The sequence below is a fragment of the Ovis canadensis genome, chromosome 11 (genome assembly GCF_042477335.2).
Source record: "Ovis canadensis isolate MfBH-ARS-UI-01 breed Bighorn chromosome 11, ARS-UI_OviCan_v2, whole genome shotgun sequence".
Classification (NCBI taxonomy): Eukaryota; Metazoa; Chordata; class Mammalia; order Artiodactyla; family Bovidae; genus Ovis; species Ovis canadensis.
Window position 1 is genome coordinate 29821365 of NC_091255.1, and position 19089 is coordinate 29840453.

At 37.5% G+C, this 19089-nt stretch overlaps 1 protein-coding gene and 1 long non-coding RNA gene across 12 annotated transcripts in view; one reads left to right on the forward strand and one right to left on the reverse strand.

Moving 5' to 3' along the window:
• The window catches only part of LOC138447312 (uncharacterized), a 46798-nt gene extending 42930 nt beyond the window's left edge, over positions 1-3868 (reverse strand). For both annotated transcript variants that reach the window (XR_011259782.1, XR_011259783.1), the window contains exon 1: positions 3741-3868. This is a non-coding gene — a long non-coding RNA (uncharacterized lncRNA). The remainder of the gene's footprint in view (positions 1-3740) is intronic.
• An 18-nt stretch (positions 3869-3886) lies between these two features.
• Positions 3887-19089, forward strand: part of NSRP1 (nuclear speckle splicing regulatory protein 1) — a 42388-nt gene continuing 27185 nt past the window's right edge. The window contains exons 1-3 of one of the 10 annotated variants that reach the window (XM_069603004.1): positions 3912-3965; positions 5144-5240; positions 18538-18744. In XM_069603004.1, the coding sequence (XP_069459105.1) occupies positions 18718-18744 (27 nt within the window). In that variant the 5' untranslated portion in view covers positions 3912-3965; positions 5144-5240; positions 18538-18717. Of the gene's footprint in view, positions 4433-5143; positions 5241-6381; positions 6490-6750; positions 7657-18537; positions 18745-19089 lie in introns of those variants that run through there. The other 9 variants (XM_069603005.1, XM_069603003.1, XM_069603001.1 and 6 more) reach the window with 9 other exon arrangements.

The following is a 19089-nucleotide window of genomic DNA, read 5'->3' on the forward strand; positions in this document are numbered from 1 at the left end:
TAACACATGTTCATAGTTTAAAGAATCCTCTGTCATACAAGGTCTGTCAAAACCAGAGCATTTCCCAGCTCCACCTTACCCCTATTTTCCTTGCTTCTGAGTCAACTATTTTCAATTCTTTTAGCTCAAGAGTTAATAAACAGTACAAGCTAAATCTAGCCAGTTTCCTGTCATGATACAGTTTTATTGGAAAAGTCATGCCCAAATTGTGACTTCTCTCATACCCCTGGGCAGAGGTGAGTAGCTGCCAGAGACCTCTGAGCCATAAAATCTAAAGATTTACTATTTGACCTTTTGCACAAAAAGTTTGCCAACCTGTTTTGGCTATAGTTTTGACATGCACCTCCATGTTGCGATATAACATGCCATGTGGCATGTGTTTTTTTTTTCTCTGAATTAGGCAGTATTTATTAACCTCCCAGAATACAATAGAGATTTAGCTCCTTCCTGAGCGTGTGCATCCCCCCACATACACACTTCCTACTCCTTCATTCTTCCCAACTACCTTGTAATTTAATCAGAATAGCTGCTTATTCATTATCATGATCATGTATGCTTATTTAGGATGTAGCCATGTAGTAAGTTATTATTTTTCTTTTCATGTTGACATATTTATTATATAAAGGATATGATATAAAGTATACATGTAAACAACCAGATAGAGATATAAAGGTGAGGTCAGGAAGGGTATTTCTGTCCTCAAGTTGGGGTGCACCATCCTCATGGCAGGCGGCTATTTTCACCAACCCAGCAGCTCTCAGAATTCCATATCTTGGGTTTTCTTAATGGACACTTCATTATGTAGGCAAGAACAATCATTAATTTGGTTTAAAAGCCCTCTCCCCTTCCCTGAGGATAGGACGGGAAAGAAAATTCCAAGCTTCTAATTATGGTGTGGTCTCTCTGGTGATAAGCTCCCATCTGATGCTATCCAGGGTTACCTCACTGAAACAAAAACCCTATCACCCAGAGAACCAGGGACCAGGGTCAAAGATCAAATATCAAAACAGAAGTTGCTCTTCGTGCTTTTATTACTCAGGAAATCACAAGGGTGTTAGGAGATCTGTACCAGGAATCAGGGGCAGAAAGCAATATATGTTTCTTTTTTTTTTTTTCATTTTTATTTTTGGCTGCACTGGGTCTTCATTGCTGTACATGGGCTTTCTCTAGTTGCATGGTGAGTGGGGGCTACTCTTTAGTTACAGTGCATGGGTTTCTCATCACAGTGGCTTCTCTTGCTGTGGAGCAAGGCTCTAGGGCCCTGGGGCTTCAGCAATTGCAGTGTGTATGCTCAGTGGTTGTGGCGTTTGCTTAGCTGCCCCGTGGCATGTGGGATCTTCCCAGACCAGGGGTTGAACCTGTGTACCCTACACTGACAGGTGAATTCTCAACCACTGGACCACCAGAGAAGTCCATATATGTGTGTATATATATATATCCTTTTATTACACTGTGCCCCAAGATTTCATATCTGGCTTCTGTCTGGCCTTACGCTAATCACTTTGAGGGGGGAAAAAAGACATTCAGCACATTCCTATATGCAAAGTTATATAATTCCTATAATAGTACGTTTCAGCATTAATTCATTTAAAAGAGTGGATCTTAAAGTGTGGTTTGTGGACTCCTGCAGGTCCCTAAAACACTTTTGGGATTTTCCAAGTCAAAACTATATTTCTAACAATGCTAGGAAATTATTTGCCTTTTTTCACTCTCATCCTCAGAACAGTGTGCAAGAGAACTTTTCAGAGGCTTCTTGATATGTGATGATGTCATTGTTCTGACAGTTAATAGAACATGTGTGGATTCTTTTAACTTTTTTCTTCCATTTTTATTGATACAATTAATATACAGCACTGTGTCAGCTTATTGTTTAGCATATTGACATATACATTACGAAAAGATTACAGTAAATTTAGTGAACATCCATCATCTCATAAATACAAAATAAAAACTATTTTTCCTTATGATGAGAACTCTTAGGATTTACTCTGTTAACAACTTTTATATACAGCAAGTCAATTATATTAATCACATTATACATTACATCCAAATACTTATTATCTGGAACTCTGTACCCTTTGACCATCTTCTAAAAAAAATAATGATACTACACAAAGATACAAAGATTTACACAAAGATACAAAGACACAAGAAATGGTACGCGTGTGTAATAATATATTCTTCTTATTTAAAAAATATTTTTAAAGGGTAATTGTTTAAAGAAAAATAATAATTTATTGTGCATTTACAACATTGTTCGAAGTAAAACTTGTGACAAAATACAGCACAAAGTTTCAGAGAGGGAAATTGGAAGTATACTTTTTTAAAAAGTTTTTGAGTGGTACATTGTTACTTGAAGATAGATTGTGATAAAGATGTATACTAGAAACCTTAAAGCAAAACCTTGCCCAAAAAAAAAAAAAAATCTTAAGCTAAGTCGTAAAAATTTATTGATTAATCCAAAGTCAAGGGGAAGGTGGCAGAGGAGGGTACAAAGAACAGACAGGAAAAAGAAAAAACAAGCTGCAACTACACTAATACTCACGTTAATGAAAACGTTCTAAATACCAACTTAAAAGGAAGAAAGTGCCATACTAGATAAAAAGCAACACCCAACAATATGCCAGCAACAAGAAATCCACTTTATATTAAAAGTTAGGCATTATATAAAAAGACAAATCGATTAAAATAGGTTAAAAGGATGGGAAAACATATACTATGCTAAAAACCAATGCTGGTTATAAATACTAATATTAGATTAAGTAGATAAAAAAGAAATAAAGAGGATCATTTCTTAATGGTATAGGGGTCAACATAAAAGGACACAACAACTCTAAATGTTTAAATATGTAGTAGGGAAAGTTAGTCGCTCAGTTACGTTCGACTCTGCTACCTCGAGGATGTAGCCCGCCAGGCTCCTCTGCCCATGGAATTCTCCAAGCAAGAATACCGGAGTGGGTAGCCATTCCCTTCTCCAAGGGATATTTCCCACCCAGAGATTGAAACTGGGTCTCCAACATTGCAGGCAGATTCTTTACCATTTGAGCCACCAGGGAAGCCCAAGTATCTAATAACAAAACTTCAAAACGCACAACTACACTTGGAAGTTTAAACGTCCTTCTGTCGGCAGTTTACAAGATCTCAACTGCTGTACAACTAGTTTGGCATGGTCCGAGAAAGAGTGGGTTCACACGTGAAATGTGACTAAAATTTTTTTAATATCATGTATGATTTTACTTTCTATACCCAGTGGCACTATAGTATTGTTATTCATCACTACTGTCCAACAGTAATATATTTAGCGTGTGGATTTTCATCTTCTGTCAAGTTACCCTAAGCCAGGAATGGGTGCGTGCTTAGTCATGTCCGACCCTTTGCGATCCCCTGGACTGTAGCCCACCAGGCTGCTCTGTCCATGGAATTTACCAGGCCAAGAATACTGGAGTGGGTTGCCATTTCCTCCTCCAGGGAATCTTTCCCACCCACGGATACTTACACTGAACACCTCAGGGGTTAAAAACAAAACAAAACAAAACACTGCCTAGGGCAGTGGTTTTCAAACTTGAGTATCAGGATTATCTGGTGGACTTGTTAAAATTCAGATTTCTGGGCCCATCCCAGCGTTTCTGATTCCGTAGGAAGGGAACAGGGGCAAAATTTTCAATTTCTAACAAATTGCCGGGGGATGACAATTCCCGGGACCACACTCTTAGCCTAAAATTTTGTTATTCCTTTCTTACCACTGATTTCGAGGCAATCCGTCGGTTTTCAAACAATTCCCAGGGCCAAGGACTCCACTCCCAGCAATGCGGAAGTAACCCAAAGTCAAACCCAGCGGCTAGGCGAGTTCTAGGCCGCCTAAAGCCCCGCGAGAATTCGCGTGATGACGCCAGCGTCTGCATCAGCGTTACGTCGGCGTCGGCCACGTTCAGCGGAGACGGGAGCAAGATGGCGATTCCGGGCAGGCAGTGAGTGATCCGGGAGTTAGGGTCAGACTGGGGAGTGAGATACCACGGCGACTGTGTCTTTGGCCGAGGAGTAGAAGTGCGCTGGAATTGAAGGGGCTGTGTCGTCAGGGATAGAGGCGGGGAAAGCGAGAAATCCCGAGGAACATATATTCCCATCCCCCCACACATTTTGCAGGATGGAAGCCCGAAGTTTGAGGGAGAAACTTGTGAGGAAATAAAGGAAGTTAGGCTGAGGGGCAGAGAGCGAGACTTTTCTATTTTCCAAAAGCTCGGTCTGAGGCCCCTCAGTCTTGCTTCCTACCCCGCGCTTGAGTTTCTCCCCGGTTGGATGCTTTCAGGGGAAATGAGAAGAGAGACATTTCCTGGCTTTCTTAGAGGGCCTTGTTCTCCTTGGCAGCTCAAGTTCTGATTCCCGCCCTCCCTTCTCGGTTTAGGAATGTTGTGCTGAGAAGCCACAAAAAAGGGTAGGCACATAGGGAATTGGGGTATACCTTGCCGTAAAAGGAAATGTTACATGTTTTTGGAAGCTTTACCTTAGATGTATAATCCTCAATTGTGATGCGGCTTCCCGTTATATCTGCATCTTAAAGGCCCAAACGTGAGAAGAAACCAATTGAGTTGGGTCTGATGGGATGGTTCTTTCAGGTGCTCCAAGACAAAGCACGTGAGCTTTATAAAGTGTAATGGTAATTTGCCCCATAGCTACTTGGGTTTCTCAGTTAATGTAATCTTTAAGAAATTTTAATGGATGACATTAATCTTTATTTTATTTAATAACTTATTTAAAATGATATATACCCAGTAAGGGGAGGGGGGATGTTTTCTTGACTCTTGTTAGGCCACAAGAATAATTTAGAGTCTTTTTCTTTTTAGTGGACCTCAACTGAGCTTTCCACTAACATTTTTTTTTTAAACTTTCCTATCGTTTCACTATCTAAAACTTCCGAGCTCTTCATTCACTTCTCTTCTTTAACCTAGAATAATAGTTTAAAAATCTTAAGTGCATTTTGAAGCTTTTAGATCGTTGAAAATCAGAACCAGGGTTGTGTGAAGATCATAAGCTCTGTGACATGTTTTGACTTGGTAGCTTCATCCGGAAGAGGTAGTGGATGTATTACTGTTTTAACATTTAGGTATAATGGTGTAATTTCTATTTCAAAACAAAAAATATGCAGGTATGGGCTTATTTTGCCAAAGAAGGCACAGCAGTTGCACCCTGTTTTGCAAAAACCTTCAGTGTTTGGGAATGATTCTGATGATGATGATGATGAGGTAAGGGAAACTTTTTCTACTGCATTGTTGGAATTGTTTTTGTTTTTAAATTGAACTTGTGAATTTGATATCTTTGCTTGCTTCAAATGTTTTGTTAGTACAGTGTAACTGTAGCATAATTTACAGAAATAGCAAAGGAATACTTAAAACTCCATTGGTGGTTTTTTTTTTTTGCTAAGTGATAACATGGATAATCCAAGAGATTTTCTTTCAACAGTTATGAACTTCAGCTATTTTTAAGCAGTTAGACAAAAGTAATTTCATACAACTAATACTGATACAACAAAATTGTTAGTGTAAAGATCCTAGGAAATAAGCTATTGAGATGTCACCAATTTCCTAGAAATTTTTATCAGCAAAATAGTTTCTTGTGAGATGACTTTTGTAGTTATTCAGTATCTGCTAAATGTAATTACACAGTGTAGTTATGGTAATGTATAAAGTTAGCATTAATAATACTACAATAATGATATCTAATATGAAAATTCTATGTTTTAGCAGCCAAAACAGTGTTTTTCTATGAAGCCCACAGTTCTTAACAAGCATATCAAAATAAGTGCACCCTTCCAAATGTCAAATTTGAAATTAATAGATTTTAAGTGTGTAAAATATGAAATTCATGGATTTTAAGTGTATAGGTTGATGACTTTTGACAAATACATATGCCTCAAAGTGAAAGTGTTAGTTGCTCAGTCATGTCCAACTCTTTACAACCTCATGGACTGTAGCCTACCAGCCTCCTCTGTCCATGGAATTCTCCAGACAAGATTACTGGAGTGAGTTGCCATTCCTTTCTCCAGGGAATCTTCCTGCCTCGGGATGAACCCAGATTTCCTTCATTGCAGGCGGATTCTTTACCATCTGAGCCACCAGTCAAGACGTAAAACATTTCACTCTTCCCTGAAAGTTCTTTCATACCTCTTTGCAGTTAATTTACTTTCCCATATTCTGCCCCAGACAACTATTTCATTGTGGGTTTGATTTGCATTTTGATGATGACCTATGATTTTGGCCATTTATGTATCATCTTTAGAAAAAGGTCTGTTGGCATAATTTGCCTAGTTTTTTTTTTTTTGCCTAGTTTTTAATTGGGTTATTTGTCATTTTGCTATGAGTTGTAAGATTCCTTTGTATGTTCTAGGTACAGATCACTTGGTGGTGATGGTGGTTTAGTTGCTAAGTCATGTCTGACTCTTGTGACCCCATGGACTGTAGCCTGCCAGGCCCCTCTGTCCATAGGATTCTCCAGGCAAGAATAAGTTATTAGATGTACTTTGTAAATATTTTCTCCCATTCTGTGGATTGTCCTTTTACTTTCTTGACAATGTCCTTTGAAGTACAAAAGTTCAATTTTAAGGGAGTCCGGTATATTTTTTTCCTTCAGTTGTTACTGCTTTGGTGTCATCACCTAAGAAACCATTGCTTAATCCAAGGTCAAGGTTTATGCTGTGGTTCATTTTGAGTTAAATTTTGTATTTGATATGAGATAGGGGGTTTCGTTTCATTCTTTGCATGTGGAAGGATATCCAGTTTTCTCAACACCATTTGTTGAAGGCTCTTCCCCATTGAATTGACAGTACCCTTGTGGTTTGTTTTAATGTACGTTCAGTCAGTTCATTAGCTCAGTGGTATCTGACTCTTTGTGACCCCATGGACTGCAGCATGCCATGCTTCCCTGTCCGTCACCAACTCCCAGAGCTCGCTCAAACTCATGTCCACCGAGTCGGTGATGCCATCCAACCATCTCACCCTCTGTCGTCCACTTTTCCTCCTGCTTCCAATCTTTCCCAGCATCAGGGTCTTTTCCAGTGAGTCAGTTCTTAACATCAGGTGGCCACAGTACTGGAGCTTCAGCATTATTGCTTCCAGTGAATATTCAGGACTGATTTCCTTTAGCACTGGCTAGTTTCATCTCCTTGCAGTCCAAGGTACTCTAAAGAGTCTTTTCCAACACCACATTTCAAAAGCATCAGTTCTTTGGTGCTCAGCTTTCTTTATGGTCCAACTCTCACATCCCTACGTGACTACTGGAAAAACCATAGCTTTGACTAGAGGGACCTTTGTCAGTAAAGTAATGTCTCTCCTTTTTAGTATGTTGTCTAGGCATTAAAAAAAAAATATTTTAAAGTTCTCCTCTTTCACTTTCAAGAGGCTCTTCAGTTCTTCACTTTCTGCCATAAGGGTGGTGTCATCTGCATATCTGAGGTTATTGATATTTCTCCTGGCAATCTTGATTCCAGCTTGTGCTTCATCCAGCCCAGCATTTCTCATGATGTACTCTGCATATAAGTTAAATAAGCAGTGTGACAATATACAGCCTTGACGTACTCCTTTCCCAATTTGGAAGCAGTCCATTGTTCCATGTCTGGTTCTAACTGTTGCTTCTTGACCTGCATACAGATTTCTCAGGAGGCAGGTAAGGTGGTCTGATATTCACATCTCTAAGAATTTCCCTCAGTTTGTTGTGATCCACACAGTCAAAGGCTTTGGCGTAGTCAAAGGCTTTGGCGTAGTCAATAATGTCAAAAAAAATTTAATGTACAAGTAATTTTTAAAATCACTATATGACACGTTTATCTTGAGGTTTCACCTAAATTATCCTGGCATACCCATGTAATACAAAGCAGCATTGCTCCAATTTCAGAAGGATGGGTTTGTACAAGTGATCTAGAAAGTTTACTCGTATGATTACTGTTTCTTTTCCATTATGAGATGAGCCTAGTGGTGGTAGCTGGACAGTGGGTACTGTTTAGTCAACAGAAAGGCCTAGAGCCATTTTTCTCTTCCTTTTTGTCCCCCTTCCTTTTACATAGAGGGACTTTATGCAGAGAATTGGTTACATGGCTAATTGAAGACTTAAGAAGCTATAAAAGATGGTGAAGCAACGCAGAGTTTGTTGTTGTTTAGTCGCTAAGCTGTCGCTGACTCTTTTGCACCCGCCTGGACTGTAGCCCGCCAGGCTCCTCTGGCCATGAGATTTCCCAGGCAAGATCTTGGAGTGAGTTGCCATTTCCTTCTACAAGGGATCTTTCCCCACCCAGGGATTGAATCTGTGTCTCCTGCATTGGTAGGTGGATTCTTGACCACTGAGCCACCTGGGAAGCCCAACCCAAAGATTAGCAGTAGTAAAAAGCAAGAAGTGATAAATGGAGAGATTCAAGTAGGAGTTGGGTTCTGGAGGCCAGGGGCTAGGATTACTTGGTGGGAACTGAACTTTTCTAAAAGGAGTGGAAGCCGCAGGGAAGATTCAGTCTTAGAAAAGCAGGGGAAAATACTAGTCGTATCCCATTCTTCTACCCCCCAATATACTATCTTGGTATCTCTTTGATAGAGCCCAGTCAGAAGCCTCTTGATGAAGGAGCTGCAGTTTAGTTCTTAATGAGCAGAGAATATAAAATTGTTTCTTAGCATAATTTCTTTACCTATACAAAATCAGTCTAGGGGAATTCTTCAGTGGTCCACTGGTTAGGACTTTCCTGTTTCACTGCTAAGGGCCTAGGTTCAACCCCTGCTCAGGGAACTAAGATCCCACAAGCCGTGCCGTGCATCTAAAAAAATGTGATGATTCCAGTTTATCCTCACGTATTATTTGAATGTTAGTAAGCTTTGAATATAAACTCTTCTTTAAAAATTTATTTTATTGAAGTGTAGTTGATTGAGAATGTTGTATGAATTTCTGCTGTCCAGCAGACTGATTCAGTTTTACATATATATCTATATACACATGCTTTTTCATATTCCATTATGGTTTATCATAGGATATTGAATCCAGTTCTCTGTGCTGTACAGTAGGACCTTGTTTATTTATTGTCTGTATAATAGTTTGCATCTGGTAGTCCCAAACTCCCTGTCCATTTCTCCCCCACTCCCCCTCGGCAACCACAAATCTGTTCTCTATGGCCGTGAGTCTAAAACTCTCTTCTTTAAAAATTAATCCATTTAAGCAACAATAAGGTTATTCCTATTTTGGAAAAGATAGAGAAAGATATTTTATGGTTCCCCTCCTGAAGAGGGCATTTGATACACCTGATGAGCTTCCAAAGCAAATCCAGCTATTCTTATTTTCACCAATTCCACAGAAGCAATTAAGAACCCAAATTTAAGATCAGACTTTTCTTTCAGTGGTCCAGCAGAGGGGGCCCTACCAAATGAAATCTGTGTTTTAATATGTGCTGGTATCCAGAATTAGTTTAAAAATGGGAGAGTGTAGTAGTCTAGCACTTCAAATTATTACTTAAATAGTTCCTCTTTTTTTAATTAGCAGAACTAAATAGACAGTTATTGTTTTGTTCAAATGCAGAGGAGATGAAGAGTTTTTACCCTATGTAAGTAAGGTTTATGTATGTGTGCTCAGATGCTCAGTCACATCCGACTCTTTGCAACCCCATGAACTGTAGCCCGCCAGGCTCCTCTCCATGGGATTTCCCAGGCAAGAATACTGGAGTTGGTTGGCTTTTCCTTCTCCAGGGGATCTTCCCGACTCAGGGATCAAACCCAGGTCTCTTGTGTCTCTGGCATTAGCAGGCAGGTTCTTTACCACTGAGCCACCGGGGAAGCCCCTGTAAGTAAGGTTTATAGAGTATCCAAATGCTGTTATCTGGTCATAAGTATTTGAGTAGTTTTGCTATGGTGGTAATGTGTTTATTTTCTGTTTTTCCAATTCTTCTTTATTCTAGTCCCATTGCTACCACCTTTATCACTTCTGTCATGAATTATTTTAATAGCTTTATAATTAGTTTCCTTATCACCTCTCTCTCCTCAAATTCATTTCAAATACTGTTGATAGATTGATCTGCCTCAGTTCAGTTCAGTCACTCAGTCATGTCCAACTCTTTGCGACCCCATGAATTGCAGCACGCCAGGCCTTCTCCCTGTCCATCACCAACTCCCGGAGTTCACCCAAACCCACGTCCCTCGAGTCAGTGATGCCATCCACCCATCTTATCCTCTGTCGTCCCCTTCTCCTCCTGCCCCCAATCCCTCCCAGCATCAGAGTCTTTTCCAATGAGTCAGCTCTTCGCATCAGGTGGCCAAAGTACTGGAGTTTCAGCTTCAGCATCATTTCTTCCAAAGAACACCCAGGACTGATCTCCTTTAGAATGGACTGTTGGATCTCCTTGCAGTCCATGGGACTCTCAAGAGTCTTCTCCAACACCACAGTTCAAAAGCATCAATTCTTCGGAGCTCAGCTTTCTTCACAGTCCAACTCTCACATCCAGACATGACTACTGGAAAAACCATAGCCTTGACTAGACGGACCTTTGTTGGCAAAGTAATGTATGTGCTTTTGAATATGCTATCTAGGTTGGTCATAATTTTCCTTCCAAGGAGTAAGCGTCTTTTAATTTCATGGTTGCAGTCACTATCTGCAGTGATTTTGGAGCCCCCCAAAATAAAGTCTGACACTGTTTCCACTGATCTGCCTAAAACAGTTCTAATCACTGTTACTTCCTTGCTTTTGAACCTAAATGTATTTAAAATCTAAACTTCTTATCTTGACATAGCCTTCCCTGTGCTTTGGCTTCAAAATGCTCATTAGCGTTTTCTCCTATGTTTTTCCATGCAGAGTACACTGTCACGTTTGTATTTTTTTACAACTCTACTTTTCTTCACACTGGAAGTGTCTCTATCATATATGTCAGATTATAGCTGTCTTTTCAAACCCAGTGCAAAAGCTGCCGCCTTCAAGATTTTCCCCACTGAAAACACTCTTTTTTCTGATACTCTATCATTTTTAGAGCACTTAACTTTTTTATACCTTATATTGTAAGTTATTTGCATATAAGTTTTACACTGTGCAAGAGTATTAGCTCCAGGAGTTAAGATCTATCTGTGCTGACTTCAAAGAATGAGTAAAATTATTTACTCGGATGTTTTAGCTGTGTTGTAAAGAGCCAGATAGTAGACACTTTAGGTTTTGCAAGCTAAGTGCTCAAATTTGCTTTCACAGTGTGAGAGTAGCCATTAGATGACATGTAAATGAATGAGCATGACTAATGTGTTCTAATAAAACTTTATTTACAAAGTGGGAAGGGTAGCTGAAATTTAGCTGTGCTTGCTGTCCACTAATGTATACAAATTATCCAAAGTACTTCTGACGACAAGTATTTCACAAGTGTTTTAAAGTGGTCAGTGACTAAAATAGATGTTGCATGACAAGTTAAAACATGAAACTTCCTTTTAGATATTTCTGTGATAAATGCTTGCTCATTTCGCAGAATATAATGAATTTTCCTTTTAGTCTTGGCAATTGAAATACTTATTTCTAGATAATGATATTCTCGTGAGATCCAGTTTTGCAATATAACTCATATGCCATGAAGAGGTATGATTCATACCACCTGAGAATTGTTACTGTTGGATAAAGATAAAAACTTCTGCATCTCTTTACAGAAAGTATTAATTTAAAACAGATAACTAAAGTTTATTTAGTTTTTTTTTTAATATTTACCAAACATGTCAGATAAATGGTGCTTGATAATAATTGCACTTTGAATATTCAGAAGCCAGGTAGTCCTTTTATAGGTTAAGCTTTCATTTTCATAAGATATAAAGCAGTTATAAAAACTGTAAGAAAAACACCAAAACCCCCAGAGAAAACTGGAAAACATAAGGTATAGAAGAAATAGAAATATCTAATAAGCAATAAAAATACTTAATCTTACTATATCTAAGAAGGGTAAATAAGGGCAGCAGTAAGTGCCTTTTAAAGAAACTAATATAGATAATACTTCTGAAAATGATATGGCAAAGTTTTGATGAAATGGGAAATTTAAAAATTCAAAATTTTGTTGATGTAAATCAGTGCCCCTTTCAGAAAACAATTTTGCAATTTGTATCAATCCTTTAAGGGTCAGGTATGTTTAACCCACTGTATCAGTCAGAAGGTGGAAGCTGTGCCAGTATTTTCCTTTCTAAAATTCTCTCCTGAAGACATGGTCACAAATTTGTATTAAAGATTTATAGATACACAGAAGTCTTTATTTCAGAGTTGTTTATGATAGTAGAAACTTAGAACCAGTCCAGCTTTCAACAGTGAAAGCATGGCTAAGTAAAGTGAGGTACAATGTCTGTACAAAATTATTATAAATAAAATGAAAGGAAAAAAGAGTAAATAAATCATTTCAGAATTAATAGTAGTCTTTAGTGCATTTATGAGTGATTTATGCTTTTCTGTATTTTCCTGTTGAAAAATATTTTTTGAGAAAAATTTATGCCGGACTTTAAAAATTTTCTGTAAGATACTTAGCTTCCAAATCATATTAAAATATGAAAGGAAATAACATTTAATCTAAGAAGGCATAATAAGAGAGTACTGGAACCATTTAAAAGCATGAAATAAGTAGAATATAAAATTGAATATGTATATGTGGTTGTAGAAAACTATATGCATAGATAAGTAGAAAATAAGTGAAAATTGATCTGAGGGGATTTTTTAGTGATAGTATGAGCTTTTTTCTTTTTTTCCAAGGTGTGTTCATTCCACTGTTACAATTTTTGAGAACAGAAGGAAATCAGTGCTTTAAAAAAAATGTGACTATGGTTGTATGGGCTTCCTTGGTAGCTCAGATGGTAGAGAATCTGTCTGCAATACAGGAGACCCAAGTTCAATCCCTGGCTCAGAAAGATCCCCAGAGAAGGGAATAGTAGCCCGTTCCAATATTCTTGCCTGGAGAAGACCATGGGGTTGCAAAAAGTCAGACATGACTAAATGACTAATACTTTCACTTTCATAGTTGTATAGTCCCAAAGTTAGAAAGATTTGCAATTTACTGGATTACATGACATGTTTTCATTGCTTTCACTACTTCCTTTTTTAAAAATTGCATTGAAGTATAGTTAATTTACAATGTTGTGTTCATTTCTTCTGTCCAACAAAGTGGCTCAATTATATGGCAATCCACTCTAGTATTCTTGCTGGGAGAATCCCATGGATGGAGGAGCCTGGTGGGCTACAGTCCACGGGTCGTAAAGAGTCGGACACGACTGAGCAACTTCACTTTCACTTTTCACATTCTATAGTTGATTTACATTGTTGTGTTAATTTCTTCTGTCCAACAAAGTGGCTCAATTATACACACACACACACGTATATTCTTTTTCATATTCTTTTCCATTATGCTTTGTCACAGGATACTGTGCTATACATTGTTGTTTATCCATTCTGTATGTTTGTCTCTACTAATTCCAAACTCATATTCTTTTCCTCCCCTCCTCCTCCCTCTAGGCAACCACTTTTTATATCTGTGAGCCCATTTTTGTCTTGTAGATACGTTGATTTGTATTGTATTTTAGATTCCCATATAAGTGATGTTACATGGTATTTGTCTTTCTGACTTTGCCTAGTATGATAAGCTCTATGTCCATTCATGTTGCTGCAAATGGCATTATTTCATTTTCTTCCATGGATGAGTACTATTCTTGTGTGTGTGTGTGTGTGTGTGTGTGTGTGTGTGTGGTGTGGTGTTTGTGTGTGTATTCCACATCTTCCATGGGTGAGTAGTGTTTGAGTGTATGTGTGTTCCATGTCTTTATCCATAAATCATTTTCTTCTGTGGGTGAGTAGTATTCCCGTGTGTGTGTGCATGTATGTGTATTCCACATCTTCTTTATCCATTCATCATTTTCTTCCATGGGTGATAGCATTCCTCTGTGTGTGTGTGTGTGTGTGTGTGTGGTGATCTTCCATGGGTGAGTAGTAGTCCTCTGTGTGTGTGTGTATTCCACATCTTCCATGGGTGAGTAGTGTTCCAGTGTGTGTGTATTCCACATCTTCTTTATCCATTCATCATTTTCTTCCATGGGTGATAGCATTCCTGTGTGTGTGTGTGTGTGTGTGTGTGTCCGTCCATGGGTGATAGCATTCCTGTGGGTGTGCTGTGTGGGTGTGGTGTGGTGTGTGGGTGTGTATTCCATATCTTCCATGGGTGAGTAGTGTTCCAGTGTGTGTGTGTGTGTTTCATGTCTTCTTTATCCATTCATCATTTTCTTCCATGGGTGAGTAGTATTCCTGTCTGTGTGTGTGCATGTGGGTATATTCCACATCTTCTTTATCCATTCATCTGTTGGTGAACATTGTGGTTGTTTCCATGTCTTGCCTGTTGTAAATAGTGCTGCTATGAACATACAGGTGCTTGTATCTTTTTGAATTGTTATTTTGTCTGAGTATGTGCAAAGGGATGGGATTGCTGGATCATATGGCAACTCTGCTTTTAGTTTTTTGAGGAATCTCCATACTGTTTTCCCACCAAAGGTGTGAGAAAGGTTTCCTTTTCCCTCTACAACACTTGTTACTTACAGACTTTCTCATGATGGACATTCTGATTGGTGTGAGTTGGTACCTCGTTGTAGTTCTGATTTGCATTTCTCTAATAATTAGCACCATTGAGCATCTTTCTGTGTGCCTGCCAGCCATCTGAATGTCTTCTTTGGAGAAATATCTAAATAGATGTGGAATATATATATATATACATTCTGAAGTCTGGGAGTTATGCCTATTTGTCTTTCATCACTTTAATTCCAATATTTTAAAAACACTTTCTTGAATAAGTAGTCTTCATAGGTCTGTTTTTCTTAATGAAATATGAATTTATTTTAGTTGGAAGCCTTGTTTGGCTTGCTGATGCTAAGAAAAAGTTAAAAATTTAATCTCTGAACATTATAATTGCATTTTTCACTGTTTATCAATCTTGAAATTTCCTATTTCTCTGGAGGTAGTCTAGTATAGTTCAAATAAAATGAGTTGTATAGACATGACAGCATATTATTTGTGAAAATGGCAGGAAATTGGGGTTATTTTAATGATGGCTAAGAATTTTTTTCATTTTTATCATTTGCTACTACACTGAATTCTGAGAAATTCATGATACTGAATATATTAATATGTAATAACAGTATAAGCAAAGATTTTAAGTAAATGTGTAATTTTGCCAAGAATTCATTTTTTAACCTGTTATCCATGAGTGAAATAGAAACATAAGGAAATGCAAGAAGAGAGCAAAGGGCAACTTTAAATGATGTAATTTTGTTAGGAGTGGGAGCCATAGCAAGAGAACTCTGTTCTCCTTATTTTATCCTCCAGTAGGATAAGAGCGTTAACAGAAGTGGCTAAACTAATCCAGGTTAAGAAGATGAGTGAAGTAAGAATTTTTGTTCTTTTCTAGGAAAGAAATGGTAGTATTAATCATGAATCCTCTTAGATGTAGTTATTTTGTGAATCTCTGGTTAAATCTATTGAGTTTTTTGCCAGATTATGTTGACACATGGCTGAGGGTTTTTTTTCCCTATCTTCTTTGGTCTGAAATATAATTCAGAAACACTGTTGTATTTTTCAACTCCTGAGGTTGGTTTGGTTTGTTTCTTTGCTTTAAAGTAATTTTTTTTTAATTGGTATTCTCTATTTGGTGAGACATTCTGGCCTGGAGAATTCCATGGACTGTATAGTCCATGGGGTCGCAAAGAGTTGGACACAACTGAGCGACTTTCACTTTCACTTCTTCATACTTTAGTTCTTTAGACATAGTTTCCTTTAGTTCATTGAAGGCTTTTATTCTGTGCATGAATCGTACTCTCTTATTTATGCATATGTCTCATAATTTGGGGTTGAAAATTGAAAATTTAGAATAATAGAAAATGGCAGCTCTGCAATCAGAGCTGCCCCTGTTCCCAAGGTTTGTTGTTTGTTGATTGTTTTGCTTTTTTTGTTTAGTGATTGTCTGAACTAATTCTTTGAGTCTATGTTTGTCGTATGTGGCCACCAAAGTCTGCTTGGTTACTTTAGTGGTCAACTAATGACCTGACAGACTTCCTTAAACACCTGTAGCTAATAGGTCTCCAGTCTGCCGAGAGGCTTTGTGTACATGTTGGCATATGTCTTCAGTACATAACCAGGCATTTTACAACTTCGCCTTAGCCTTCACTTCTGCTTGTACAGAGCCTCATATCAGTCCTCAAGATCAGTCTTGAGAGTTTAGGACCTTCTCAGGTCTTTCCTGATCTTGCACAAAGGTCTGTGTGTGCATGTGGTTTTCATGATCCCCAGAAACATTTTGGAGATTTCAAAGTCCCAGTGGACTTTTTGTTCTGCTTTAAGCTTTTTGCTTAACCATAACCTATTGTTTTCCCCAACTATTAAAACTGTTACCCACTGCCTCAGGCTACCCTGATGGTCAACAGTTGTCTTTGATTGTTTTTGACAGATACCTCCAGGGAAAAGGCTGTTTTACAACAGCAACTCTTGTCAAGTCAAATAAAAACAGCCTTCTGAGTGGCATCTTCCAGGGACCATCAGACAGTTCCAATAATTCTCTTGGATAGGGTTTTGAAAGAACCTCATTTGCCCTCTGTAGTGGCTGCCAGACTGCTGATTTTTCTACTGTGATTGTGGTCTCTTGTTTTTAGGCCACCATGGTACTAGGGCGGGGGTGATGGAAATAGGGTAAGTTAAAACACCATAGAGTTCTTACCAAGATTCAGCTGTTCTTGGATAGATGTTCCCTGGACTGCTGTTAAGCTGTTGGTTAATTTCCAGAGTTCTAAAAAAGCTGATTCTAACTTTTTTTGGCCAGTGTTTTTATGCTGTTTTGGAGAAGAGAATGTCAGGTCTATACTCTGCCATTTTCAGTGACATTCCAGGTTGTCTGTTAAGCCTCTCCGATGCATTTTTTGCACACTTTAAACAGTCATCTTACTTGTTTAAAAATCACTATTCATTTCCTATTGCTCTTAGAAACCAAAATGTTCATTTTTGTCCTACAAAGTCATGCATTGTCTTGCATTCTCTTTTCCTCAGTTCTTCACTCTGTTGCTCTTTCCTTATTTAAAATTGCCTTCAGTCATTTAAGTGGATTTTTGTGTCACCTTCCATTTTATAGCAGGCTTCCCAGATGGCTCAGATGGTAAAGTATCTGCCTGCAATGTTGGAGACTTGGGTTCGATTCCTGGTTTGGGAAGATCCCCTGGAGAAGGGAATGGCAACTCCAGTATTCGTGTGTGGAGAATCCCATGGGCAGAGGAACCTGGTGGGCTACACAGTCCATGGGATCGCAAAGAGTCAAACGCCACTGAGCGACTAACACCACAGTTTCATAATTTAAAAAAATTATAGAGATTTTGATTGGAATTGCATTGAATATATAGTTTAGAAGAAAATTGATATTTTAGTATTTTACTCTTTTCATATATGAAAATGGCATATGTCTTTATTCAGGTGTTCTGTATATCCTTTAGTACAATTTTATCATTTTTTTCCGTAAAGGTGACATCCATCTTCTGTTAGATTTATTTGTAGGTACCTTATAGCCCTGTTATTGTATAAGGAAACTTTTTCTAATTTATTATAAAAGCTTCTGTTTTTTGTTATTGTTGATTTAATTTTAGTAAATATAGTTCTAATAGTTTGCCTGATGATTCTTTCGTATTTCCTTTGTAGACAATCATATTGTCTGTAAACAAGGATAATTTTGTCTCTTTTTAGTTCTTTTACCTCATATTTCTTGTTTTGCTATGTGATTATGAGTGTTTTATTATATTGCCTAAAAACTACAATATAGAGATAAATAGAAGCAATGATAGAAACTTTGTTACATTCCTGACTTTAATGGAAATTGCTTATGAAATTTCTCAAATGTGATTTTTGCCTTAAGTTTTGGATACTATTTTTAGTTCACTAATAATTTTTATCCAAAGAGTATTAAACTTTAATTTTTTAGCATCAATATGAATTTATATTAATGTTTTAAAGTTAAATCATTTCTTGTATTTCTGTATTTTGAAATTCCTTGGTTTTTTAATTTAATTCAGTGCACTCTAGTAGTTCTTTTACCAGTGATTTCCGTTTCTGAGGTCTTTTGCATAATTTCCTTATGGAGTAGTTTTTCAACATATTCTCATGGGGCATTATTTCCTAAATTCTTAATTGTTAAGGAATGATTGATTGTCTGTTGTTTTTATCACCTAAATAACCTGAATGGTGTACTATCTCTAATAACATGTATTTCAAAGCTTTGTAGACTTTAGTCATTTTCTCTGGGACTGAATGTTTTTATTAGAAAGTACAGTAGTGTAGTTATTTTATCCCACTTCCAATGAATTACTTTCTGATTGGCTTGGACAGCTGGTGACTATTTTCTTTATATCCTTTAAGTTCTGTGTGTTTTGGTACAAATAATTTTGAATTACTTTCCCTGGAATACATTGTTACTTTTTACCTGAAATATTTAACTATTTCTTGTCATAGAATTTTATTTTCATCATGTCAATACTTTTTCTGATCCATTTGCTTTTTATCTCTTTGAAGGATCGTCTCTGTTTGCCATATCATCATGCATTCATTAGTTCATTCCAATATTTAGTGATTCCTGCTCTGTCCCAATGAAACACAGCAAAGCCACTGCCCTTTTGGAGTTTACATTCTACTGGGAAGAGAAGAGGTGATAAATGGTTAACAGATTAGTAAATTACTTGTTAGTTTAAGAAAATGAGGACCAAGAGACAGTGGAGTCGGGTAAGATGAGAGAGTTAAACAGATATTAAAGAGAGTTAAATAAGTATCAGTCTTTGTCTTTTTTTTTCATGGAGTACTTTAGTTACCTTTTTTCTGTCTTGTTTCTAATTTGTTAGTTTTAGTGGTTGTTAATGGTCTGTTTTAGTCTTCATATTTTTTCTTAGTTCATTCTTCAGTCTCCTTTTTGGTCCTTTTTTTCCTGTTATGTGATCATTAACTTTTTAAATTAATGGTCTTATTTTGAAAGAGTTTGATTGGGAAAAGCAAGAAGGAAATGGAGACGATAGAAGGGATAATGGTAGAGTTGGTGGAAATTTCCTTTTTCTTGTTGTCTTAGATGGAGAT